Below are 26818 nucleotides of genomic sequence, written 5' to 3'. Positions count from 1 at the left end.
CTAAGAAAAATTGACATTACACATACTGGAAAACCTGTTGTCATGGCAAATAGAATTTCTGTCATAAAAATTGAGGATTTGTTACAGAAGCAAATTAAGCTGGACTTCTCAGAACATCGACACAAGGAACGTACAGAGATGTCTGAGGATCACAAGTTCATGGAAAGTGTCTCCAAAACTGTCAAACTGGTGGATGGACACTACAGTATTGGGCTCCAGTTGAGGGAAGGAGGACTTGATTACCCCAACAATCGACATGTTGCTGAACAAAGAGCTTTAAACCTAAAGCAAAAGTTTCTGTGGAACAACAAATTCTATGAAGAATACAAAGGCTTCATGACAGATATTTTGGACAAAGGTTTTGCCATCAGGATGACAACTGAGCTCCAAGAATGACAAAAGTGGACCAAGAAAAGAAGGAACTTTGTCATAGGAGACGTTGTCCTCATCATCGACGACACGGCTCCAAGAAACTCGTGGATTATGGGATAAGTCATACCGGATTCAAGAGGATTTGTTCAGATGAAGACCAACACACTCTGCCAACCCATCACAAAGCTTGTCCTGCTGTTGGAGGCCCAAAATGGACTGTAAACCCCCCCCCCCCGTCACTATACACACACACACACACACACACACACACACACACACACACACACACACACACACACACTATTGCACTCATGGACTGTTTACTCATGCATTATTACACACGAGTTACCACCCAACAAGAGTCGGAAGACTTAAAGATGGAAATTGATGTAAAGTGGACTTTATAGTGTCATTGACATTAATCAGTGTGATTATGAAGAAAAAAAGTTTAATGTGTATTGGCGCCGTTATATGTACATTTGTTGTAATTGTCATGAGTGTTTCCACAACAATTAGAGGCTGGGATGTTGGAGCCAAATTTATGATTTTGATATGTTTACAAAAAAAAAAAAAAAAACACGAAATTTGGTTGTGGTTAATTGCTGTGATGAAGTGTGGGGTGGACACTCCTATTTTGACAGCCACTTTGACAATTGGCTGACTGTGGCTGTGGTATCAGCTGGTATATAAGGGCAGAGCTGGCAGTTAAGTGGGGCTCTTTTGGTTTTGTAGCCACACTGTTTTTTTTTTTACCGCTGAACGGCGGTAACTTTTCTTTTCTTTTTTTTTTTATTGACGTCTGCCCCACTTTACATCGTCTGGTAAGAACAATTCTTGTTTTGGAAAGGAAGACATTTTTATTACAATGGTGTCTAATTGAGTACAGAAATTAATACGACAAAAGGAAATCGTGGACTCTGTTGCTTAAGTGCGTCGACCAAGGTGCAAACCAAAAGGAGCAAACACGGTTATTGAAAGTTGGATCTTTTAAAATCTTTTTTTTTAAGAAAAATACGTTTTGAGCAGCCTTTCATAGTCTTCAAAAGAACAGGAACCACGAACTGGGACCCAGAATGCCTTTTGGATGCTCTGATGACATTAGCTGCAAGGCATGGATAAACCATCTCTCAGATCGTGGAGTTCATTTGTTCATTCAACCAGTTTCTCAAAGTTTCTAGATTTCTTTGTACCCATAGAACATTCTTCTGCAAATTGTCTATGGCAACCCGAGTAGCTGTCAGCTGAGATGCTTGTTCTTCAATGGACTCAAAAAATAACTGCACCTAGGGAGGGTCAAACACACACACGCACGCGCGCGCACACACACACACACACACACACACACACACACACATATATATATAAACAGCTAAAAATGCAAAGTCTTCTGGGACATCTGCCAGTTAACCAGAACAACTTAGCTTCTTTTTCAAACTTGCAGCTACCTGCCTTTTTCCTCCACATATGATGAAGAAAGAAGCAGGTAGTAGCGACGGTGAAGGTGTAAAAAGCTACTATGTGCCAACTCATTTTCACTGGGAACATCGGACCAGACTGTAATCATTAAAATGGGAGATAAAAGCATTCATGACTTGGATATTTATGGGTTAGCTATTGTCTTAAATCTACTATGCTGAATATGGAGCTGCCAGGAGAAGGAAAAGTGGGAGGCCAAAGAGGAGGTTTATGGATGTGGTGAGGGAGGACATGCAGGTGGCTGGTGTGACATAGGAAGATGCAGAGGACAGGAAGAAATGGAAAGGGATGATCTGCTGTGGCGACCCCTAACGGGAGCAGCCAAAAGTAGTAGTAGTAGTAGACAATACTACTGCTACTTTCGGCTGCTCCCGTTAGGGGTCACCACAGCGGATCATCCATTTCCATCTCTTCCTGTCCTCTACATCTTCCTCCGCACATGTCCAAACCATCTCAATCTTGCTACTCTTGCTTTGTCTCCAAACCGTCCAACCTGAGCCGTCCCTCAAATATCCTACCCTTCATCACTCCCAAGGAAAATCTTAGTATCTTCAACTCTGCCACCTCCAGCTCTGTCTCCTGTCTTTTTGTCAGTGCCACTGTCTCCAAACCATACAACATAGCTGGTCTCATTACTGTCTTGTAAACCTTCCCTTTATCTCTTGCTGGTACCCTTCTGTTGCAAATCACTCCTGACACTCTTCTCCACCCACTCCACCCTGCCTGCACTCTCTTCTTCACCTCGCTTCTGCACTCCCTGTTACTTTGAGCAGTTGTCCCCAAGTATTTAAATCTTTAGTGAAGAGTTGCCACATGGCTGGGCAACCACTGCAAAAATAGTGAGGGAGACAGCAAGGGAGGTACTTGGTGTGTCCTCTGAACAGGAAGGAAGACATGGAGACTTGATGGTGGAATGAGGAAGTACAGCAAAGTATACAGAGAAAGAGGCTGGCAAAGAAGAAGTGGGATAGTCAGAGAGATGAAGAAAGTAGACAGGAGTACAAGGAGGTGTGGCATGAAGCAAAGAGAAAGGTGGCAAAGGCAAAGGAAAATGCATATGGTGAGTTGTATGAGAGGTTAGACACTAACGAAAGAGAAAAGGACATGTACCGATTGGAGGGCACTATTGTCTTAAACTTCAGCAAAAGAACATCAAAAAGGAAATTAGTTTGCAGGTAAAACATTAGGATTGTTGCTTTAATACATATTTTGTTTCCTGACCATTCACTGCCTCCCATTTACATTTACATAGATAGCGATAAGAGAGTATTACCTCACTGAGTTCCTCTGGACAAGAGAATTGGCCTGTGGTGCCAATGATTATGTTTCTAATACAAAATGAGCCTAACTGAAACCTGCAACACAGATAACAGAAGGGTTTAAGAGACAACGATCTTTCTTTAACACAGCATGTACTATAACTTTACAAAATATAATGTTGGGAAAACAGAAAAATTGTTGAAATGAGCATACTGATATTGGACTCATTTGTCAAAGCAAAAACTGTGCAATAGCTAAGCTACTATGCAATAAATATGACAATTCCAACATTGGGGGACAATTTCTGCACATAAGTGTCCCCTGCCATAATAACTTAAGAAGCCTTCAAGAATACAATATACAATAACTCTTACACTTACTCTCATGCATACTCATACTAACTTGTGAACAAGCGTGTCCCAGTTCTTCTTGACGTAGTTCCAGGCTAGATGATGTCCTTGTGGATTCCTCGCTACCATGAGGATGAGAGAGGACAGGTCCTGGGAACGGATCACCTCCCCTTCAAGACCCAGGTCCAGCAATCTATGCAACCCCCCCCCCCCACACACACACACACACACACACACACACACAAACATACCTATGGGTGACTTTGTAATCAATGCTTTCTATGCCATATTGTCCACCCAGTGTTCAATTTGCATCCATAAAAGATACAATCCTACAATCCTGATGGTGCACTTACAGCTCCCAGAGATCCATTTAAAATGAAACAGAGTGGCCAGTGCTGTTGCACCTTACCAACCCCCAAAAGGGGGGGGGCATAGTTTAACTTGGGTTTTTAAGCTAATATTGTTGTGGTATCTGTGGGCACTTTTTTTTTGCGAACTTTTCCTGCTATACCCGCTTGCTAGCCACAACAACCTTGTGGAGACATGAAATGCCATGCACTGTATCATTATCACTAAAATGGGCAACAACAGCAGCTTTTATGATGTGGATGTTTGTGGATTAGCAAATTCCAGTAAGGCACCAATGAAAGAAAGTATGTAAAAGGATATTTATGTAAATCTTCAGGATGGAAAGGGTCTACTATATTTTAAGCATGCAAAGGGCCATTATCATAATGCCAACCGGAAAATCTTGATTCGCAAAATACTGTTTTAATAACCAAGGTGCAATACTGCAGTACTACCACATGATGGGACTATTGCATACGTGTTTTTTACCCACTTCGTCCACGTCCAGAGTCACAGGTGGCTTAAACTTATCCTTGCATGCGTTTGCCCTCATACCTACAAGCATTTTAGCATCCCCATGTCATCTGGCATGCTAATCTTTGGAGTATGGGGACATACTGACGCACCTGATGGAATCCTACACAGATAGGGGATAGCTCACTCCTACTACTACTACTTTCGGCTGCTCCCGTTAGGGGTCGCCACAGCGGATCATCCATTTCCATTTCTTCCTGTCTTCTGCGTCCTCCTCTGTCACACCAGCCACCTGCATGTCTTCCCTCACCACATCCATAAACCTCCTCTTTGGCCTTCCTCTTCTCCTCTTCCCTGGCAGCTCCATATTCAGCATCCTTCTCCCAATATACTCAGCATCTCTCCTCCACACATGTCCAAGCCATCTCAGTCTTGCCTCTCTTGCTTTGTCTCCAAACCATCCAACCTGAGCAGTCCCTCTAATATAATCGTTCCTAATCCTGTCCTTCTTCGTTACTCCCAGTGAAAATCTTAGCATCTTCAACTCTGCCACCTCCAGCTCCGCCTCCTGTCTTTTCGTCAGTGCCACTGTCTCCAAACCATATAACATAGCTGGTCTCACAACCATCTTGTAAACTTTCCCTTTAACTCTTGCTGGTACCCTTCTGTCGCAAATCACTCCTGACACACTTCTCCACCCACTCCACCCTGCCTGCACTCTCTTTTTCGCCTCTCTACTGCACTCCCCATTACTTTGGACAGTTGACCCCAAGTATTTAAACTCAAATGCCTTTGTCACCTCCACTCCTTGCATCCTGACCATTCCACTGTCCTCTCTCTCATTCACGCATAGGTATTCCGTCTTGCTCCTACTGACTTTCATTCCTCTTCTCTCCAGTGCATACCTCCACCTCTCCAGGCTCTCCTCAACCTGCACCCTACTCTCGCTACAGATCACAATGTCATCCGCGAACATCATCGTCCATGGAGACTCCTGCCTGATGTTGTCCGTCAACCTGTCCATCACCATTGCAAACAAGAAAGGGCTCAGAGCCGAACCTTGATGTAATCCGACCTCCACCGTGAACCCATCTGTCATTCCAACCGCACACCTCACCATTGTCACACTTCCCTCATATGTATCCTGCACCACTCCTACATACTTCTCTGCAACTCCTGACTTCCTCATACAATACCACACCTCCTCTCTCGGCACTCTGTCATAAGCTTTCTCTAAATCTACAAAGACACAATGCAACTCTTTCTGGCCTTCTCTATACTTCTCAATCAACATTCTCAAAGCAAACATCGCATCTGTGGAGCTCTTTCGTGGCATGAAACCATGCTGCTGCTCGCTGATCATCACCTCTCCTCTTAACCTAGCTTCTATTACTCTTTCCCAAATCTTCATGCTGTGGCTGATCAACTTTATACCTCTGTAGTTGTTACAGTTCTGCACATCGCCCTTGTTCTTGAAAATCGGTACCAGTATGCTTCTTCTCCACTCCTCAGGCATCCTCTCACTTTCCAGGATTGTGTTAAACAATCTAGTTAAAAACTCCACTGCCATCTCTCCTAAACATCTCCATGCCTCCACAGGTATGTCATCAGGACCAACTGCCTTTCCACTCTTCATCCTCTTCATAGCTGCCCTCACTTCCTCCTTGCTAATCCGCTGAACTTCCTGATTCACTATCCCTACATCATCCAACCTTCTCTCGCTCTCATTTTCTTCATTCATCAGCCCCTCAAAGTATTCCTTCCACCTTCTTAGCACACTCTCCTCGCTTGTCAGCACATTTCCATCTCTATGCTTGATCGCCCTAACTTGCTGCACATCCTTTGCAGCTTGGTCCCTCTGTCTAGCCAATCGGTACAAGTCCTTTTCTCCTTCCTTAGTGTCTAATCTGTCATGCAACTCACCATACGCCATTTCCTTTGCCTTTGCCACCTCTCTCTTTGCTTTACGCTGCATCTCCTTGTACTCCTGTCTACTTTCTTCATCTCTCTTACTATCCCACTTCTTCTTTGCCAACCTTTTCCTCTGTATAATTTGCTGTACTTCCTCATTCCACCACCAAGTCTCCTTGTCTTCCTTCCTCTGTCCTGATGACACACCAAGTACCTTCCTAGCTGTCTCCCTCACTATTTCTGCAGTGGTTGTCCAGCCATCTGGCAACTCTTCACTACCATCCAGTGCCTGTCTTAACTCCTGCCTGAACTCCACACAACAGTCTTCCTTCTTCAACTTCCACCATTTGATCTTCCGCTGTGTCTTCACTCGCTTCCTCTTCTTGGTCTCCAAAGTCATCCTACAGACCACCATCCGATGCTGCCTAGCTACGTTCTCCCCTGTCACCACCTTGCAGTCTCCAATCCCTTTTAGATGGCGCCTTCTACATAAGATATAGTCCACCTGTGTGCACTTTCCTCCACTCTTGTATGTCACCCTGTGTTCCTCCCTCTTCTTGAAATATGTATTCACCACAGCCATTTCCATCCTTTTCGCAAAATCGACCACCATCTGTCCTTCCTCATTTCTCTTCTTGACTCCATACCTTCCCATCACCTCCTCATCACCTCTGTTCCCTTCACCAACATGTCCATTGAAGTCCGCTCCAATCACCACTCTCTCCTCCTTGGGTACCCTCTCCACCATGTCGTCCAACTCACTCCAGAATTCTTCTTTTTTATCCATCTCACACCCAACTTGCGGGGCATATGCGCTGATAACATTCAGCAATAAACCTTCAATTTCCAGCTTCATACTCATCACTCTGTCTGACACTCTCTTCACCTCCAGCACGCTCTTGACATACTCTTCCTTCAGAATTACCCCTACCCCATTACTCCTCCCATTCACACCATGGTAGAAGAGTTTGAACCCACCTCCGATACTCCTGGCCTTACTCCCTTTCCACCTGGTCTCTTGCACACACAGTATGCCTACCTTTCTTCTTTCCATCATGTCAGCCAGCTCTCTCCCTTTACCAGTCATAGTGCCAACATTCAAAGTTCCAACTCTCACCTCCACATGCCTACCCTTCCTCCTCTCTAGCTGCCTCTGGACATGCTTTCCCCCTCTCCTTCTCCTTCGCCCAACAGTAGCATAGTTTCCACCGACACCCTGCTGGTTAACAGTACCGGTGGCGGTCGTTGGTAACCCGGGCCTCGACCGATCCGGTATGTAAGTCTTATTTATGATCCGCATATTTGATTTGGCAAAGATTTTACGCCGGATGCCCTTCCTGATGCAACCCTCCCCATTTGTCCGGGCTTGGGACCGGCACTAAGGATGCACTGGCTTGTGCATCCTCAGTGGCTGGGTTGGGATAGCTCACTCCTAAAATGTGAAAATTCTGTTATTATCTACTCACCCTCATACCGGTAAAAACATGGATTTGGGTTCTGTTTCCATACAACACTGAGCCAACAAAATGTCAGAGCAGCTTTCTCCCAAAAAATATCAGTAAACAAAAAATGGCAAAAAAAAGCTTATAAAAGTATTCCAAATGGCTCACGCAGCACAAACCAAGTCTTCCGAAGCTATACGATAGCTCTGAGAAGAAAAGACAAATGTAAACCATCATTCAATGCAAATCTTCCCCTTACCATTTTTAAAACAAACCTTGCATAGGCACATTCAATTTCAAAGATGTTCTGAGTTTTCAGAGACATTCTCATGGGAAAGTCTTGGTTTGAATGTCTCTGAACTTGAACATGCCCAAGTGAGGTTTGTTTTGGAAAAGAGTGAGAAAGGGATGATTTTTAGCAAATAATGGTTTGAATTTAGGTCTTTTCCATTTACAAAGCTATCTTATGTCTTCAGAAGACTAGGATTGAGCTGCACAAGATGTTTGAAGTACTTTTATGGGCTTTTTTGCCAGTTTTGGAACTTTAATGAACTGGCCATCATCCACTGCAATTGTTTGGGGAAAAAAGCTGCTCTGACATTTTGTTGGATTACTCCTTCATATTGTGTGGAGACAGAACACTAATCTGGGTTTCTTCTGATATGAGGGTGAGCTGATAATGACAGAATAATCATTTTGGGGCTGAACTATCCCTTTAAGAGAAGATGCAACTCTGCACAGCAGGAGGGAGATTGAACCCATGACACTCTTGCTGACCAGTAATCCACAATGTCACCCATCCTTTTTTCCATTTGCCCCTTCACTGCTTTTTAGCGCCATGGAAGCTAACCTCAACATACTTTGGTTGTATGGCAGTGACACCCTTGCAAGTCAAGTGTAGGGGCATTGTTACCTGTTGTGCAAAAGGCAGAAGAATACAGCACACGTACTTGTGTAGTTTGTTGGTGTCTTTGCTGCTAGCCAAGGCTGACAGGATCTTGTACTTGTGTGCCTCAGAGAGGGATATGGTATATGTGTGGAAAAGAGAGGCCCACCCATGCTCATCCTGAGCTCCAACTGAATACACTGTCTCTGCCACATCTGTGGGCAGGCTAAATTAGACATAAACAGATATATGCAAAAAGCTTGATAACAGGTTTAAAGACTTTTCTTTTCACTTAGATTTAAAATGATTGCAATATCAAATGCTATAATTCAAATATTGATGCATGTTATAGCATTCAAAAACTGGACAAACTTAAGTGTTCCATTGGACTGGAGCCAGTCTCTGAAGCTCTGATTTGCCTGCTCCAGACAAGGAGGGTCATTCAGGTGGCAAGCCAGAGAGAGGACCTCTGACCTTAGCCGTCGCTCGGACACAGAGCCGATGTCACTCCATATCTGCTGGTCGATGATATTACGGAAAAAACCAAGAATGTACACCTGTACCAGGGCACACAGATAAACAGAAGCACATGAACCCAAGTTGCACCTATGGCGGCTGACCATATCACATAAATAATAATCACTGGTGTCTGCGGCTGTGCTTGCATGCGTTCCATACCCTGAGTTTGTATGTAAGGTCAGATTCATCTCGCTTCTCCAACATGCTGTAAAAAGCCTCCAGGAAGCCCAGTCCTTGGAGAAGTGGCACTATGTGTGTCTCCAAATGCAAGTAACCCATCAGGTCTAAGGCTTTATCGATGGACAGATAACCTGCTCTGTATAGACATGGAAGAATTTTCAAGTTTCAGATGGCATTTTAAAAATTAGGGGTTTTTTGTTTTGTTTTGTTTTTCTTTTTGGATACGTGTAATTTTACCTTTACAGGCATGCAGACAAAATTAGCTTTTGTAAAGATTTTTTTTAAGTATCGGCTTTTCTGGGGTGCCTCCATAGCCGAATGGTTACAGCGCATACCACATGGCCACATGGCTGCTGCTGCAAATCCAGCTGGCGACCTTTGTTGCAAGTCATACCCCCCCTCTCTCATTTACCGTCTGCCCCCACTGTCACTATCCAATAAAAGGTATAAAATACCAAAAAAAAAATCTTTAAAAAAATCTGCTTTTCTGTCTCACTCCAACACACAACACTAAAAAAAACATATATGCACGCTTGCTCGTTGTCCATTGTGTCCGATGATGACCATCTTCTCCTATTTGTGAGTCCTTTGGTGGCTGAACAGTCCGATCCTGGATGCACAGTTGCGGTTGCAGACCGGGCATGTAAAAGTGGTGCTGGAAGGGGTAAGGGTAGCTTTGCGAGCATGCCTCTTCGCACGCTTTGCTGCACGGTGTTGTGTGCGCTGGTTTTCCATATACTTCACTCCCTCTGAGATGTGAGAACGCCAGGTTGTGCAGCAGGAAGCAAGTTCCTCCAAAGAAGAGGGGTTGATCTGACATCTTTTCAGTGTGGTCTTCATTTGGTCTTTGAACCGCTTCTTCTGCCCACCAGCAGTGTGTTGACCAAGGCGTAGTTGGCCGTAGAGGACTTTACGTGGGAGTCGTTTGCTGGGCATGCGAATAACATGCCCAAGCCACCTGAGTTGATGGTGGTTTAGGGTAGACTCCACGCTGCAGCTGCCTGCCCGCTCCAACACCTCTGTGTGTGGCACTCTGTCCTCCCAAGTAATGCCGAGGATCCTCTGGAGACATTTCACATGGAAGGCCTCCAGGCTTATGAGATGGTGGCTGTAGATGGTCCATGCCTCACATCCATAGAGTAGTGTGGAGATGCCCACTGCTCTGTAAACAAGCACTTTGGTGTGGAGATTGAGGTTGCTGTTTTGGAAAACCCTTCTCCTTAGACGGCTGAAAGATGTTGAGGCTTGTTTGAGGCGGTGCTGAATCTCATCGTCCATTGTGCAGGTGTCGGATAGCATACTTCCCAGATATTTGAAGGCAGGAACAGTGGCCAGTTGTTGCCCTTATGCTGTGAAGGTTGTTGGGTGGTTTGGGAGGCCAGCAGTCAACTGACAGATTACCGCTGTCTTTTGGGTGTTGATAATCAGTCCCATTCTCCTGTATGCAGTTACAACTGCCGACAGAGTGTTTTGTGGGGCGTCTGGTGTGTGAGCTACCAGGGCACAATCGTCGGCATACTGGAGCTCAATAATGTTCTCAGAGGTCAACTTGGTGGTTGCCTAAAACCTCCTGATGTTGAATAGATTTCCACTGAGCCTGAAGTCAATGGTAACTCCAGCCTGCTTCTCCAACCTCCTTCATAACAGTGTTGTAACAGAGACTAAGAAGATATTGAACAGGACTGGGGCTAGCACACAGCCTTGTCTGACTCCAGTCTGCACACCAAAGGGCTCAGAACTGTGGTTCCCCACTACCACTCGGGCCATCATTCCTGAGTGAAACTGTCCAAGAATGGTGAGAAACTTGGGCGGACATCCAAATTTCTTCAGGACTTGCCACAGCAGGGCCTGGTTAACTGTATCAAATGCCTTTGAGAGGTCTATGAATGCTATATATAGATCCTTGTGCTGTTCTCGGCATTTCTCCTGGAGCTGGCGTGTGACAAAGATCATGTCAACGGTCCCTCTATCCTTTCAGAAGCCGCATTGTGACTCTGGTATGACCCGTTCAGCTATTGCGAGTGTTTGTCTGTGGAGCATGATCTTGGCTAGAACCTTTCCAGCAATAGCCAGTAGTGAAATACCTCTACTGTTGGAGCAGATGGATTTGTCTCCTTTGTTTTTATAAATGGCCACTATGTTGGCATCTTTCCACTGTTGGGGGACACACTCGCGACTCCACACCTCAAGGATATAGAGACACAGTGTCCTCGTACAGAGATAGCCTCCTTCCTTGAGGATTTCCGCTGGAATATTATCAGGTCCAGGGGTTTTGTTGTTTTTCAGGGTCTTGACTGCATGTAGGATTTCTTTAAAAGATGGTGGGAGGTCTAGGTCTTGCAAGGTAGGCTGTTCAGGGAGCTCTGCCAGTACAGTTGAGTCCACTGGGGTGGGCTGGTTGAGCAAGGTGTTAAAATGCTTGGCCCACTGCTCCACTAACAGGGCCTGATCCTTGATGATAGTTGTTCCATCAGCAGACCTAACGGGTGTCAGGGAGCAGTTTCTGGGGCCATAGATGGCCTTCACTGCATCATAGAAACCATGCATGTCGTTCCTGTCTGCATGAGCCTGGATTTCGTTGGCTTTCAAAATCCACCACTCATTTTGCAGATTCCGCAGAGTTGCTTGGGCCTCAGAGCGGAGGTCTTGTCATTTTTTCTTGAGAGGTTGGGATGGTGGGTTGCTGAGGGCGGCTCTGTGTGCCTTATGCATGTTGTCCAGGAGGGTGGAGATCATTCCGGCATTGTCATCAAACCAGTCCTGATGTTTCGTGGTTTTGAAGCCAATGGATTGGGCTGCATTGTCAAAGAGGGTGGTGCTCAGAGAGGTCCACTTTTCATCCATCCCAGACTCTGAGTTGATCAGCTGTTCAGCTGATCAAAATCTTAAAAAAAAATCTGCTTTTCTGTCTCACTCCAACACACAACACCAAACAAAACAGATATGCACGCACGCGCGCACACGCGCGTGCGCACGCACACGCACACACACGCACACACACACACACACATACTTACGTGACTAACTGAAAGGTGTTGTGTATCAGATGAGTCCTATCTCTGTAGCTCAAGGTGGTGTGGTTTTCCCTCAGAAGCTTGGTCAGCTCAGTCCAGCCATTGCCCTTATAGTGAACCAGATAATATCCAGCCATGTCAATGTTCACCTTCACCCAGCCCACTTCCTCTCCAACATGCACACTGTCTAGATGACACATAAAAATAACAGCCTGTCGGTACTGATGGAAAAGAACCAGCTTAGATACAGTACTGAATATAGGTTAAATTGAGCATAGTTTTTTTTCCCTCTTACCTGTGTGTGTTGTCATCAGGTGTCGGTGGATGGTGCTGGAAGTGCTTGTCTTGTACGTTAGGGGGATGTGCCAAAGGTACCTATACAAGGGAACACACTGTTATTTTGAATTATGTAAGCGTTTATTTTAATACTGAGGCAGTGTTTCCCAATCCAGTCCACAAGGACTGCCTTTCCTGCAGATTTTCATTGTAACCCTGCACTATAAGTAGGTGCGCTTTTAGTTACTCAACAAATCATACTGTAGCCCTGAATTATGTCAGGTGAGCCAAATCTGACTCAACTGAAGGGAAATTTCACCAATGATTTGTTTTATGTGCAATCAATACTGATGAGTAATGTAGTCAGTCAGCAATAAAGTCCTCACTGTGTACTGTTAATGGAAAAATCGATGTTGTCCTAATCAGAATCTTTCCCATAGTGCCTACACATACCAGAATGCATTGCTGCAAGCTAGCTTCTGTATCGTCGTCCATAAAATCATCTCCGCCAGTATTGTGGGACATCATTTCTACCACAGGCAATCTAGCTTAGCTGAGAGGATTAGGAGGTGTTTCATGAACAGTGTGTTTTGAGTAGATTAGAGAATTAGGAAAACCCTGCTAGACTGTTAGATTTTCCGGTTCCCATCTGATGTCAGAATACGTCACTTGTCGGCCAGAAAAAAAAATCTCTGTTTCACTGCTGCTCCAGAGATGCAGAAATGATCGGGAACAACTGCAGATGTTTTTCATGTGCTACCTCTGTCACAGATAGACAGAGATAAGGTTGAAAAGTTTGTGAATTTTCCCTTTTAAGTGCTGATTGGTTAAGTACAAGCAGACCTTCCTATGCAGGGTTACAGGGAGTACTTGAGGACTGGATTGGGAAACAATGCTCTAAGGTTAACTAAAATCCAAGTTTTATTTGCTGTGGTGGTAGCCTGGCTCAGAGTTGAGTTAATAGGTTAAGGAGACTCGTTAGCTTGGGTAAAACAGATGAATATTAAGCAAAGCATACATGAGTGCATAAAGGGAAGGAATATGTATAGCTGAGTGCGAAAAGTGTATTTTGAGCATGCCTACCCCTGCTGCATTGTAGACCAGTGGGGGTCAGAGGGGAGGACAGTCTTCAAGAACCTCTCCTGTGTTAATAGTAGATGAGATCCCTTCCTAATTACCGTCACCACGGGAATACCTTTCTGCAATGTCCAGGTGTTCATCATGGCTGTCAGGTCCATGTGCTCTCCTGCAAACAGGTACTGTGAAACACAACAGCCAATCAAGGATCAAGCCTTTAAAACAACACCAAGATGTGAGCATCAGACTGCACAACAATGTAGGCTCAGTAATGATCTTGAAAACTGTTTTGAGATTTGCAGAGGCAAACTTGTCTGCTGCAAAAATATGAGGTTAAGAGCTGTATGTTTATTTACTGCATTCTTGGGTGCCTGGCTGCTGCTATAACAGTGTCTTCCAGAAGTGAAGTCTTCCTCTGAGCATGTCTGAGGAAGAATACAAACCCAAAGCTTTATTTGTGAACACCAGTTTCTGTCTTTCTTATTCTTGATTTGCAAGGGGTTAACAGACAGGTGGAAACATGTTATCTTGCACGTAATTTGTGTCTAAGATTTTTTATTTTTTACATTAGCTAGACTGTCCCACAGGTCCTGGTTGCGTGCATTGCTGTAGCTGTACTTGCGGAGGTATCGTACTATCCCACTCTGGAACACCTCATCTGTCAAAAAGATTCTCAGCATGTGTAGGACACAGGCACCCTGGTATGAAAGATAAAGAAAGAAACGTTTGTTTTTTTGTCTTAATGCCAAACTCATCCCACCCAATCTATTGTTGTAGATCCAGACACAGCTAGATGCTCATACCACACAGACATTGTCATTGCCAGATGTGGCAGCCACTTGAGAAATTGTGGATGTGTTTGAGTTTAACATGATGTAGTACCTTGTCATAGGAGACTGTGTCAAACATCTCTTTGATCTGAGTGGGACTCTCTGCGAGGCTGGATATGGGTCGGGAGGAATCCAGAGAATCTCGACCAACTGCTGCAAAGCAGGTGTCCAGTAGATAATCCCCCTATGTGGTTTGAGTATGAGGGAGATTTACAATAGCTCTGCCATAAATAATATACACATCTATTCCTCACATTTCAAATGAGTTTTTGTATTGCATGTGATGTTTTTCTTGTCATGTTATCAAAAATGTTTGATAAAACACAACACCTACCACTTCAAGTTCAGGGTAAGTAGCCTCCACTGAAATGTACTCCATGTATCTGGCAAATCCTTCATTTAGCCAGATATCATTCCACCACTCCATCGTCACCAAGTTACCAAACCACTGTGGGGGAAAAACAAAAGGTTTACCAGTTCTCTGCTTTGTCGGCTTTATGTATTTATCTGTGGCACTTTTGATATCTGAACCAGACAAAGAATATTAACAAAAGTTAAATTTCTACTTTTGTTAGACTCCAAACACTGTCCCATTCTCACCTGGTGGGCAAGCTCGTGGCCAATAACCATTGTAACCCAGAGTTTATCAGAAGCAGAGGAGGTGTGAGGGTCATAGAGAAGGCTGGTTTCTCTGTATGTAGTCAGGCCCCAGTTCTCCATTGCACCGGATTGGAAGTCTGGAATGGCTATAAGATCTAAGGGAGGGGAAATTAAGACAGTGAGAAAAAGGCAAGGCACAGGGCAAAGAGAGACAATGACAGAGAAAATGAGGGACATTTGAAGTGCAAGGCAGAAAGAATACACCTTGCTCGTTCATAGAGAGCCAACTAGAGGATTACCTTGCTTGGGTAAAGGGTAGAAGATGTTGAAATACTTCTCATAGAAGTCCAGGATCTTGACAGCAACCTCAAGAGCATAATGGGTCTGATGCCATTTCTCAGCAGCAGCATAGATGGACACCTATGGAAGAAAGCAGTGTGCCAGCTACATGAAGAACCTCCCAAATATAAAGATGGTATTTTTTTTATTATTTTTTTACAATTCCCTAGACTGTTTCATCTTTTAGTCTTTGAGCAATGTTTATAAATGGACAAAAAATGGGGACCAGGCAATGTGCACATCTTCACTGATTTCAAACCTGCACTCCAGAGGATGTTGTTGCAGTGACAGATTTAAAGTCACAGATTACGAAGGCAACCAGGTATGTGCTCATCTTTACGCTCACGGCAAAGCTGTCCTCAAGCAGGTTCTTATCAAGTGCTACTGTCTCCTCCTATAGTATACAAAATTATAATGCAAACAACTCACATTCAAGCATATGTGTGGCATTGTACTGATAAAGAAAATACCATGTAAGTAGCATACATACTATCGGCATGTTGGACAACGCAATGTGCTTTGAGCTCCTCCTGATCCTTATGGAGTAGTTGGCTTTGAAACTGGGCTCGTCAAAGCAGGGAAATGCCATCCGAGCACTAGTGGGCTCAAAGTGTGTTGAAGCTAACGTCCTGGAAACAGATTAAAGTGAATGTGAATCTTTACAAATCCTCTATGCTGCTGTCGGTGAAGAGATGTTTTCACAGCACAATAATTCTACCTGGTTTCTCCAGTATTGGTTTTGTGGCTGCTCCTATAGAAGCCATAAAATCCTTCAGAAAGCTCTGCCCCAAACTCAATACACAAGAAATACGTTTGCCCACCACTGAGCACCCTGGGAGAGAAAATGGCAGCCTGCTCATGGGCAAGGTTGTAAACAACTGGAAGAACCTATCCAAAGAGATAGAGAGTGGGGTCAGTCAAGATATAAATCATGACCTCATAATACAAACAATGATCCAATCTAATTAATCTTTCCTGCCAAGCCTCTGAACATGTTTGTGAAATTGATTTGTTTTGTTCTGGTCCATTCTAGGTTTTTTTTTTCATTACAATATCTATTAGTAGTAGAATAAACATTTCTAATTCCTTAACAACCTGGTCAGATAGATGAGCTAGGTTCTGGTCCAAAACAGTTGCCTTGGAGATCTGCAGGCCCTTAGAGTGCAGTACAACCCAGTTGGTGTTGTTGTGGACATGAATCTGGATCTGCACTGAGCCAGTAAATGTGAGGGTTGTGAGATTGGGATGCAGAAGGAGGTGGTAGTGGAGGGGAGTGATGTGCCTAAGGTAAAGAAGCACATGTGGTTAGTTTATCAGGGAATCCAAAATTGGCAAAAATGTTAGCCAACGTGACCATGGACAGAAAAGAGTGGAAAAATACCTTGGTAGGCGGAGACGGCTCCAGGGGAAGGACAGATTCCCAGGAGCCTGGGGAGACTGTTCTTGCATGGGATTGGGAGGGCTTGATATCTGCCATGAATTTTGGCTGGGCTGAGACCCGACCAGAGATGCATGCAAGACAGACGAGACTAACAACCATACTGAGATCATATTTGAGGAGATGGCGTTCACCCAGTGATAGCAACTTAAGCCTTCTGTCCAAGTTGACAGCTAGTACTGAAAGCAGTCTGTCACGTCAAAGACATCAACTGTCACACGTTCACAATGTGGCAGGGGCCACAAAAAACCCTCTGGATAGCTTAATGTTGTGAAATTTCCTGGAGATTTTTTTCATGAAACTGCAAGACAGTAAGTGAGAGAAAAAATTATGTCACTAATCAACTCATACAACACAATAGTGGCAACATGTGGACATATAATGGTGGCCATTTGGGACTTGGGCAGTCCTCAGTTTTGCCATTCACTGGTCCTATGTAGATAGACTGGCTAGTTAACTTCTATTGTAACGGTAGCCCACACAATAACAACATGGGCCAAATGCAATTCAACCCATTAAGAACCCCAACCACAGTAGCTATATATGGAGCTCCATAATTTTCATAACATCGAGGGTATTGATATTGATCAAGGTGTGCCAATAACTTGTTAATGCCATCTCAATCTCATCGCAAATCATGCTATAGTACATAAACTATGGCAAGAGTCTAGGCCTACGACAAAAAGGTGGTCAACCTGAACTCCTGGTGTATGTCCTTTTTAATATCAATAAAGTGTCACGTGGACTTGCACTGCAACAGATAAGATTGTTATGATAACATTCATTCAAACACATTATAATTCATGACATGTAATGTCCTTTAAGCTAGTAAGCAAATAAAAAGCAAAACAGGAAAAACATTTTGTAATCAAAGTAAATATTGAGATGCATCATTAATTGATCCAATCCAAACACAGCTTTTCAAAATCCAACCAATCTATTTGCACATTTGTATAGTATTTGCACATTTGTGTATAGATCTGATATACTATATAGATATGTATTATCAGAGTGTAGCTTCAGTATACTCCCAGATTTTTAACTTTTTAAATGTTATCTTATTCCTTTTACTTGTCGCTCTTCCTCGTTTTTCGCACAGTTTTGGAGTTTGGCAAAATAACATTTCATTGCTCATGCTGCTCATTGTACATGTCACAAATAAACCTTTGAATCTTGAATTCAGTCTCTTAGGTGCCTGGAGATTCCTGGCCCAGTTTTGAGTACTAAAACCCTCTAGTGTCTTTCTATGGGGGAAATATATATATGTGTGTGTGTGTATGTATGTATATTTTTTTAAACAACTGAAATAAAGAAGATTGGGGTCAAAACAAGGCTAAGAAAGCTGAGCATGGGAGATTTAACTAACATGTCAGACAACAAATCTTTGTCTTTCATCTGTATAAGATGCAATTTTACGTGCATGGATAAAGTGTTTGAGCGCATAACTGCAGTGGGAGAAGTGTATCAGAAAGACAAGCTGCATTTGTTTTCTTTTTTAATTACCATATACCCTCCAGTTCAACTAATGAATAAATTTTATTTTGTCATTGTACATACATACAACGAAGTTCATTCTCTGCATTCAACCAAACCGAGCTGTGTAGCTAGGAGCGGTGAGCAGCCGCTGTGCAGCGCCCAGTAGTCCATGGGCCAGAGCCCAAAATTTCCTATTTCGGTACACTCAAGGTGGCAAAACTTACTTATAATTTTTGAAAGGATCCATGTCTGTAGATGATATTTTGGTATGATAACCATTCCTGAGTGGCAGCTGTATCACAGTTATCAGCTCATGAAGTTAACCACCCCCTAAAGTAAATTGCATTTTAGACGCTGGTGCATATCCTGGTTTAGCCTCATGGTCAGGACATTTTTCAGTGTTCTATAATATTGTCTTTGGTATCATTTTAAAGGGGACCTTCTTAGCTTTCATTCAAGCCCTGTTGTGGATATTTCTCACAAATATAGAGGTCACTTGAGCTCTTCAACCCGTCAATAACACACATCTTTCTGCAATGTTCGCCTAAACTATATACTTTCTTTTAGCCCTGTGGCATCTAGGAATATCAGGGATACAAAACACAAAAACTGGAATACTCACAGGACTGTAAAGATTCAGGAAATGTATAATATACCCATACTATTTCATTGTGTGAGGTGATTGTGAACCTTAAATTAGAAGGGCATTATTACTAAGAAACTAACTAGACCAAAGCCAGTTAGTCCATGGGTCAGACCAGATATCGATATCACCCAAGGTGACACAACTTCACTGGTGCCCTTTTATTTGGTACACTAACAGAAGTAAAATAATACATGATAACCTTTCCAAATGAGCAGCTATTTCATTTTTCTTTCAGGAAACCTGTTTCTGTGCCTCTCACGATTGTGTATTTGCCCAGATTTTTACAAATATAGCATTTCAACACCCCTGGTACTGATTAGCCTAGCTTAAACTCTGGGACAGTTCTTAGTTGGCCAACAACCAAGGATAACCAGTACTGTGTACTTCCATTCATTGTGCTAAGCTAGGCTAACGTGCAGCCAGATAGCTTTCTACTAAACACATATAGAGGAAACTGGTATCTATCTTCTTGTCTCACTCTGGAGAAGATTGTAAGCTAATTTCCCATAATGTTAGCATGTTCTTTTAATGTGTATGTTAATATGATTAGTTAAAGTGGCTACGAGGAACTTTCATCTTGTGTTGATTTTAGCGGCCTCATGTGGACAAAATACAGCTGTTGCATAGCAACTAGGTAATGTATCTATTTGTGGCTATGTAAGATAAATAATGGTAATATGACGCTGGTGAAGCAAAGTAAACTTTGTTTTAGTAGTGTTCATACACCTAAGTTACATGTATTTGTTTGTATGTGGCAGGTGAAAACTGACTGAATATGGCCACTGGTGAACAAGCAAGCTTTTACCCAATACCAAAGCGCCCACGGGTGGAGTGCATTATCCACTGTTCTGATGATACAGATAAGCTGGTTTCACTACAAAGTGTCGACTCATGGAGAACTCTGCTCAGGGCAGCTCAGATACGAAATCATGCACCAGTTTTGAAACTGGCAAAAGACATTCCTGAGGGACAGATTCCAGCAATCTACTACCACAGAAAGTGTCGCAGTATCTTCACTATGAAGCAAATTCTTGATGGCCTCCTTGCAAAAGAAAAGAAAAGTTGTGTCTCTGCTGAAGAGAAACAATCTAAGAGAGTAGCTCGACATGCTCCAAGTACATCTAGGACTTATGATGCAGAGTGCATATTTTGTCAGAAAAACAGCAAATATTCCAAGAGACAGAATACGAGAGAAGTACTGGTGCAGTGTCGAGAACTGCGAGCTGATGCAAAGATCAGGAGTGCAGCCACAAAGAAAAGGGACAGCAGAATCCTTGCCATTGTGAGTAGAGACCTTGTAGCAGCTGAAGGGCACTACCACAGGTCATGCTATAGACTTTACACCAAAGAAGAGGTTTCCAAAGGAGAGGTTGCCAGCAATGAAGATGATGATGCTGCAGCCCAGTATGAAGCTGCTGTGAATAAGGCATACAATGAGCTGTTCCTCTTCATCAGGATGGAGCTTTTTGGCAATCCTCAAGTGATGACAATGACTGATCTCTCTTCTAGACTGGTAGCTTCAATGAACTCCCAAGGCATTGCCCAAGTCAAGGAATCAACCAAGAAGCACCTAAGGCGAAACCTGGAGAGTGAGTTTGCTGGAGCCTTGCAGATATTCCCTGATGAGAAAGGAAAATTCCTCCTCTATCCCGATAACTTGTCCATGAGGGAACTTGCCAAAGAAAATCAGTCTCTCAAAAGGGAGCTGCAGACCCTGAAAAGTGTCAGTGCACAAGATGTTATAGCCAAAGCATCCATCAAATTGAGAGCAGACATTAAAAGTCAAGATGTTCCTCAAACCTGGCCGCCTGAAGTCAAACCAGAAGCAGAAAGTCCTACCATTCCAGAGTCGCTCATTATCTTCCTGTACTCTCTACTCACAGGCTCAAATGATCCTGATCATGCATCCCAGAGAGTGCAGTGCCTTCTGCAGTCATTTGGCCATGACATAGTATATGCAGTGACATGTGGAAATACCAAGCCTTCCAAGCACATTGTTCTGCCATTCAGTGTCAAATCGTTGACAGGAAATGTAGAGTTGATAAACATCCTCAACCGACTTGGTCACAGTGTGTCCTATTCACAGATGGAAGAGATCAACACTGCCCTGTGTCTCCAGAAACTCTCATCATCAGGGAGTGGCATTGCCCTTCCAGCTAACATCCATCCTGGCATATTCACAACTTTAGCCTGGGACAATATCGACCGTCTTGAAGAAACTGTCAGTGGTGAGGGAACATCTCACAGAGTCAATGGGATTGCTGTGCAAGCAAAGCCAGTCAACCCACTTCCTGTCCATCCCATGCCCACTGTTCCCAAAACAAAGAAGAGAAGCATTGATGGACCCCCACCAATGTTACCAACTTACAATGCTGGACAACGGGTAGGGCCACCACAAAGCAAAAAGTCAGATGCCGATACTGCAGCCAATACTAAGCTTGCCAGAGAGAAAAACCTTCTTTGGGTCCTAGCACGCATGTCACAACAAGAAGAACAGTCAGTCAGCAGCTGGACAGGCTTCAACATCCTGACTCGAGGAGAGATGACGGTCATCCCCGACAATATAGGCTATCTGCCTACCATCAATGCTCCAGCGACACAAATGTCTACTGTCAACGAGGTGCTTAACCAGTCACTGAGCATCATGCAGTGCTTAGGCCTGAGGAAGATTGTCTGTGTCTTTGACCAAGCCCTGTATGCGAAGGCTGTCGAGAGCACATGGAAACACCATGACAAGTTCCATGATATCATCGTTAGGCTTGGGGTATTCCACACCATCTGCACACTGCTGGCAATAATAGGAAAGCGTTTCCAAGATGCTGGACTCAAAGACCTCTGCATTGAGTCTGGCATGATTGCAGAAGGCTCAATTGCTGGTGTTATGGATGGCCGCAAGTACAACAGGGCAGTGCGACTACACAAGCTCCTGTATGAGGCTCTCATGCGACTGACCTTGAATGGTTTCCTGTCCTGGTTGGAAGAAACTCACAGGAATGACATGGTTCACCTGAATGAGACACTGAAGACCATTGACAGCCTTGGGAAAGAAGTCTCACAACATGCTTTGAAGGAGGTCCTCGAGAACAGCTCTTGTACACGCATCATGGATCTATTTGAAGTCTACCGTGAGTTCCTTAGAGGTGGAAACGGCAGCCTCTCGAACTTCTGGATGTCCTATTTGGACATGGTTGAAATCTTGTTGGGGCTCATCCGAGCATCCAGAGAGGGAGACTGGATGCTACACTTGGCTAGCATTCGAGCAATGATCCCATGGCGCTTTGCTTATGACAGGATGAATTATGCACGCTACCTCCCCTACTACTACGCCCAGATGTCTGAGCTGCCCATCACACACCCAGATGTGTACACAGAATTCATGGAAGGAGGCTTCTCAGTCCAACTGGGCTCCACCAATCCCTTTGGCCGAATCCCTGTTGACCAAGCTATAGAAGAAACGGTGAACAAAGACACCCAAACAGCTGGAGGGACAAAGGGATTCAGCTTGAAGCCAGGAGCTGTGACCAAATATTATCTCACAGCTGAGTATAGAAGCATGTACCTCAGACAGCTGAGAGACCTGACAGGTCAAGGCAGGTGCAAATGGTCTCATCCAGATCTACAGAGTCCAAGGATCAAGAGAGATGAAGCAGATGTCCAGTCTCTCATGGACCTTATGGAGAATAACTGGCTCAATCCTATGTCCCCTGATGAGATTGATTTGGTTAGCCTCTCCACTGGCAACATGGCTCCACCTGATGTGACCATAGATCTCTTGAGAGCTCTTGAGAAAGGAGAAGAGGCCTACCAAGCATTCCAGCAAACAAGGTTAGATGCAGACCCACCACCTGTGAAATTCCACGACAAGATGACCAAGCAAAGTCTGAAAACATTCTCCAATGTCAGCACAAAACAAGCTCATGGAAAGAAAGCACAGGATGTGGTTCTGAAGGCAGATAGAAACCTTTTCAGTCACATGATCCTGGTGGCTGAAAGCAGGAAGGTGAATCTGAAGGATGTCCTTGCCTACCCATTGGGCCCACTACCATGGGCACTGGCAAATGCTGATGGGTCCTTACGAAAAACAAACAAGGCTGCACTTGCCAGAGAGCTTGAAAAGAATGTATCTCCTGCAGAAGACATCCCAATCCCATCTACTTCCATCATTGATGGGATGAGCCTGGTCCAAAAAATGAATGGCAACAACAAAACCTTTGCACAGGTGGCAGAGTCAGCCTTGACCCAGGTCCTCCATGAGGGAGCACAGAGTGGGAGGATTGATGTTGTTTTTGATGTCTATCACCAGACTTCGATCAAAGATGCTGAACGACTGAACCGGGTTGGAGACATCACTCTCCAGTACAAGAATCTTGCAGGGGGACACCACGTCCAGCAGTGGAGAAAATTTCTGTGCAGTTCCTCCAACAAGACCATTCTCATCAAGTTTCTGGTGGAAGAGTGGAAACTCCCACGATACAGAGCTATGCTGCATGGCAAGGTGTTGTACATGACCTGTGAGGAAACCTGCTACAAGTTGACAGAAGATGGGTGTGAGGAAGCAGCAGAACTGCACTCCACACATGAAGAAGCTGACACCCGTCTGCTCCTGCATGCATTGCATGCAGCAAATGCGAGCTCAAAGTCAGTTATCATCACAGCTGAGGACACTGATGTCATGGTGCTTTGTCTTGGCTTCCAGAAGGACATCACCTGTCCCATCTACCAGAAGTGTGGGACTCAGAACCGCACACGGTTTGTCGACATCACCAAACTGGCAAGTTCACTTGGAGACAGCATCTGTGACAGCCTAATTGGCTTACATGCCTTCACAGGCTGCGACACTGTCAGTGCATTCGCTGGTCGAGGGAAGCTGAATGCCCTGAAGATAGTGAGAAAGCACACTTCCTGCCAAGAGACTTTTAGTCAACTGGGACAGACATGGAATGTGAGTGATGAGCTGTTCCAGAAAATTGAGCAGTTCACCTGTCGGATGTATGTTGCTAATAGCAGCACTGCTGAGGTGAACAAACTGCGTTACCAGCTCTTCTGCACCAAAAGGGGAGAGGTTGATTCCAGCCAGCTGCCACCATGTAGAGACTGTCTCTTTATGCATGTTCAACGAGCCAACTATCAGGCAGCAATATGGAAGTGCTGTCTGCAGGCTAACCCTGTGGTGCCAAGCCCTACTGAGTATGGATGGACAGACGATGAAGGCAAGCTGGCCATTTACTGGATGCGCTCCCCACCTGCACCAGATGTGGTCTTGGAAATGCTAACATGCAAGTGTGTGCATTCATGCAAAATGCCAAGCTGCATGTGCCTGTCAAATGGACTTCCATGCACAGACATGTGCAGGTTACAGACCTGCAGTAACCAAAAACAGCAGGATGGTCCAGAACTGGACTTTGAACTTGGGGAGTCAGATGATGAGAGAAACGAGCAGTTTGATGAATGACAGTGTGTAATGATTCTGATGGTATTACTGTGGTAGTAGTCTATTGATGCACAGGATGTTGATTCTGGACTTGGTTACCCAGAGCTTGATAACAATAATGTAACCATATTCACATATACCCATTACCCTACCCATTACCATTACATATACCCACTAATGATATGGGATTACATGTATCATTGACTAAGTATATGTAAATGTCAATGTTGTTTAAAATATTAAAATAGTTCATTACCTCACTATGGTATTCCTTTTTATCATGTATTTTGATTGTGTATTTAAACAAATGTATAGAGACCAGTTTGTGACCTAACTGGCTTTGGTCTAGTTCTCATTTAAGGCTCACAATCACCTCACACAATGAAATAGTATGGGTATATTATACATTTCCTGAATCTTTACAGTCCTGTGAGTATTCCAGTTTTTGTGTTTTGTGTCCCTGATATTCCTAGATGCCACAGGGCTAAAAGAAAGTATATAGTTTAGGCGAAAATTGCAGAAAGATGTGTGTTATTGACAGGTTGAAGAGCTCAAGTGACCTCTATATTTGTGAGAAATATCCACAACAGGGCTTGAATGAAAGCTAAGAAGGTCCCCTTTAAAATGATACCAAAGACAATATTATAGAACATTGAAAAATGTCCTGACCATGAGGCTAAACCAGGATATGCACCAGCGTCTAAAATGCTATTTAGTTTAGCGGGTGGTTAACTTCATGAGCTGATAACTGTGATACAGCTGCCACTCAGGAATGGTTATCATACCAAAATATCATCTGCAGACATGGATCCTTTCAAAAATTATAAGTAAGTTTTGCCACCTTGAGTGTACCGAAATATCGTCTGGCCCGTGGACTACAGGGACCAACTCCAGTTCTTTTTCCTATTGCCTTGGTCGGGGGCAAAGGCAGGAGTATTAACCCTAACATGCATGTCTTTTTGATGGTGGGAGGATACTGGAACGCCTGGAGGAAACCCACGCAGATATGGGGAGAACATGCAAACTCCACAAAGGACCTGGGACAGCCTGGGGTTCGAACCCAGGACCTTCTTGCAGTGAGGCAACAGTGCTCACCACGGGCTACCGTGCCGCCATTCTCTATCATCATGATTGTGTCTTGCATGGCATCTCACCTGCCCGGCTTAACCCCAAGCTCAGTGTGACCAGGTCTGCCTTTTTGAAAATGCCCTGAGAGAGAGGCCTCACGTCTGTCTCAAAAATCAAACAGTTATTGGCATTATTAAAATACCCCCCCACAAACATTGTTTATCGTACATTATCAAATATGATCGTAGACCGTATAAATAATAACACACGTAGTCATTCACTGGCTTACTTACAATCATCTATGATTTTATTTTGCCATCCAAAATTAATTTTATGTAGAATTTTAGACTGTGTAATTCTGACAGTTATAGGCGTGAATTGAGCAGGTTGGGGGGGGGGGCAGAGAGGGCCAAGAAGCGGGTATGTCGGTCTATGAAAACAAACAAAACAAAAACAAATAGTGCCAAATTAACCTTTCCCCCGTGTGTTTGTATTGCCATTGGGCAAGAAAGAACAAAATAGGTAAATGCGCGTCAGTAACGCTTCAATTTCCCCGTGGTCCTACGGTTATTGCGCATGCGCAGGTAGGTTTCTGTTTGGGGTCCAGCGGTAAAGTAGAGCATCTCCGTCGGTCTTTTGCTCACAATCTTTGGAGATATATTTATTTATTTAATTGGTTAGTTTGACTGAAACTTTGGATTTAAAAGAGAAATATTTGATATGACATGATATACGATTTGTAATTTGGTCAATACGTATGCAACGTTCGCCATGACGCGCGGTCCTCTACCGCGTGTCCTATCTAGCCCCCAAATATCAACGCTAACAAAATCGGCTTTGTCTGACATATTGCTCAAGCTTTGTCCAAAACAAAAGTATCAGTAAGTATATATAGAAATGTCCCCACATGACCACTGTGGACACAGCAAGGTGAAGACAGAGCTATTACTGTCCCCTGGCAGCAGCTGCAGTACACGACAGTTCAAACGAGGACAAATAAACTGCGGCAATACCACGAAATGAGCCGTTTTTGACACAAATTACTACCGACCTTGTATGATTCAACTTTTTTTATCCATTAGTTGTAAAATAGAGCAAAGTGTGGCGGGAAGTAAAAGTTAATTGCGTTTCTGTTTTACCTTCGTTTAGCAGCATCGTTCTTTCTTTAACATAATTCTAGGTTTCGTTTTCTCTTTCAATCTCCCGCCCATCGCTCGCGCCCCAAACACCAAGAGGCTACCTGCGTCTGGTGTTCGTCGCGAAGAGACAATGAACAATACTGTGGCAACCGGAGAGGGCGGTCGCTCGGACTATTACTCCAGCTAATGTTAGTTAATGCAGATGTTAGTTAAGGTTAAGATGGAACAGTATTGTGAATTTACCATACAGAATGTCATCTAGC

At 44.0% G+C, this 26818-nt stretch overlaps 1 protein-coding gene across 1 annotated transcript; it reads right to left on the bottom strand.

Moving 5' to 3' along the window:
• Positions 1 to 1222: 1222 nt before the first annotated feature.
• On the bottom strand, positions 1223 to 26612 carry erap2 (endoplasmic reticulum aminopeptidase 2). Its single transcript, XM_056286094.1, has 21 exons — positions 26556 to 26612; positions 16739 to 17096; positions 16453 to 16639; positions 16076 to 16245; positions 15848 to 15986; positions 15617 to 15751; positions 15318 to 15438; positions 15019 to 15173; positions 14753 to 14866; positions 14471 to 14602; positions 14155 to 14286; positions 13945 to 14013; positions 13595 to 13770; positions 12531 to 12610; positions 12239 to 12422; positions 9201 to 9357; positions 8895 to 9079; positions 8587 to 8748; positions 3511 to 3651; positions 3122 to 3203; positions 1223 to 1655 (listed from the first exon to the last, which is right to left on the bottom strand). The coding sequence occupies exons 2-21, from the start codon at positions 16906 to 16908 to the stop codon at positions 1500 to 1502; spliced, it is 2847 nt and encodes a 948-aa protein (XP_056142069.1). The 5' UTR covers positions 16909 to 17096; positions 26556 to 26612; the 3' UTR covers positions 1223 to 1499.
• Between the last annotated feature and the right edge of the window lie 206 nt (positions 26613 to 26818).

This window comes from Lampris incognitus, chromosome 1 (assembly GCF_029633865.1).
Source record: "Lampris incognitus isolate fLamInc1 chromosome 1, fLamInc1.hap2, whole genome shotgun sequence".
Taxonomy (NCBI): Eukaryota; Metazoa; Chordata; class Actinopteri; order Lampriformes; family Lampridae; genus Lampris; species Lampris incognitus.
Note: the sequence above shows the minus strand (reverse complement) of the source record. Positions and strands in the feature narration are given on the sequence as shown.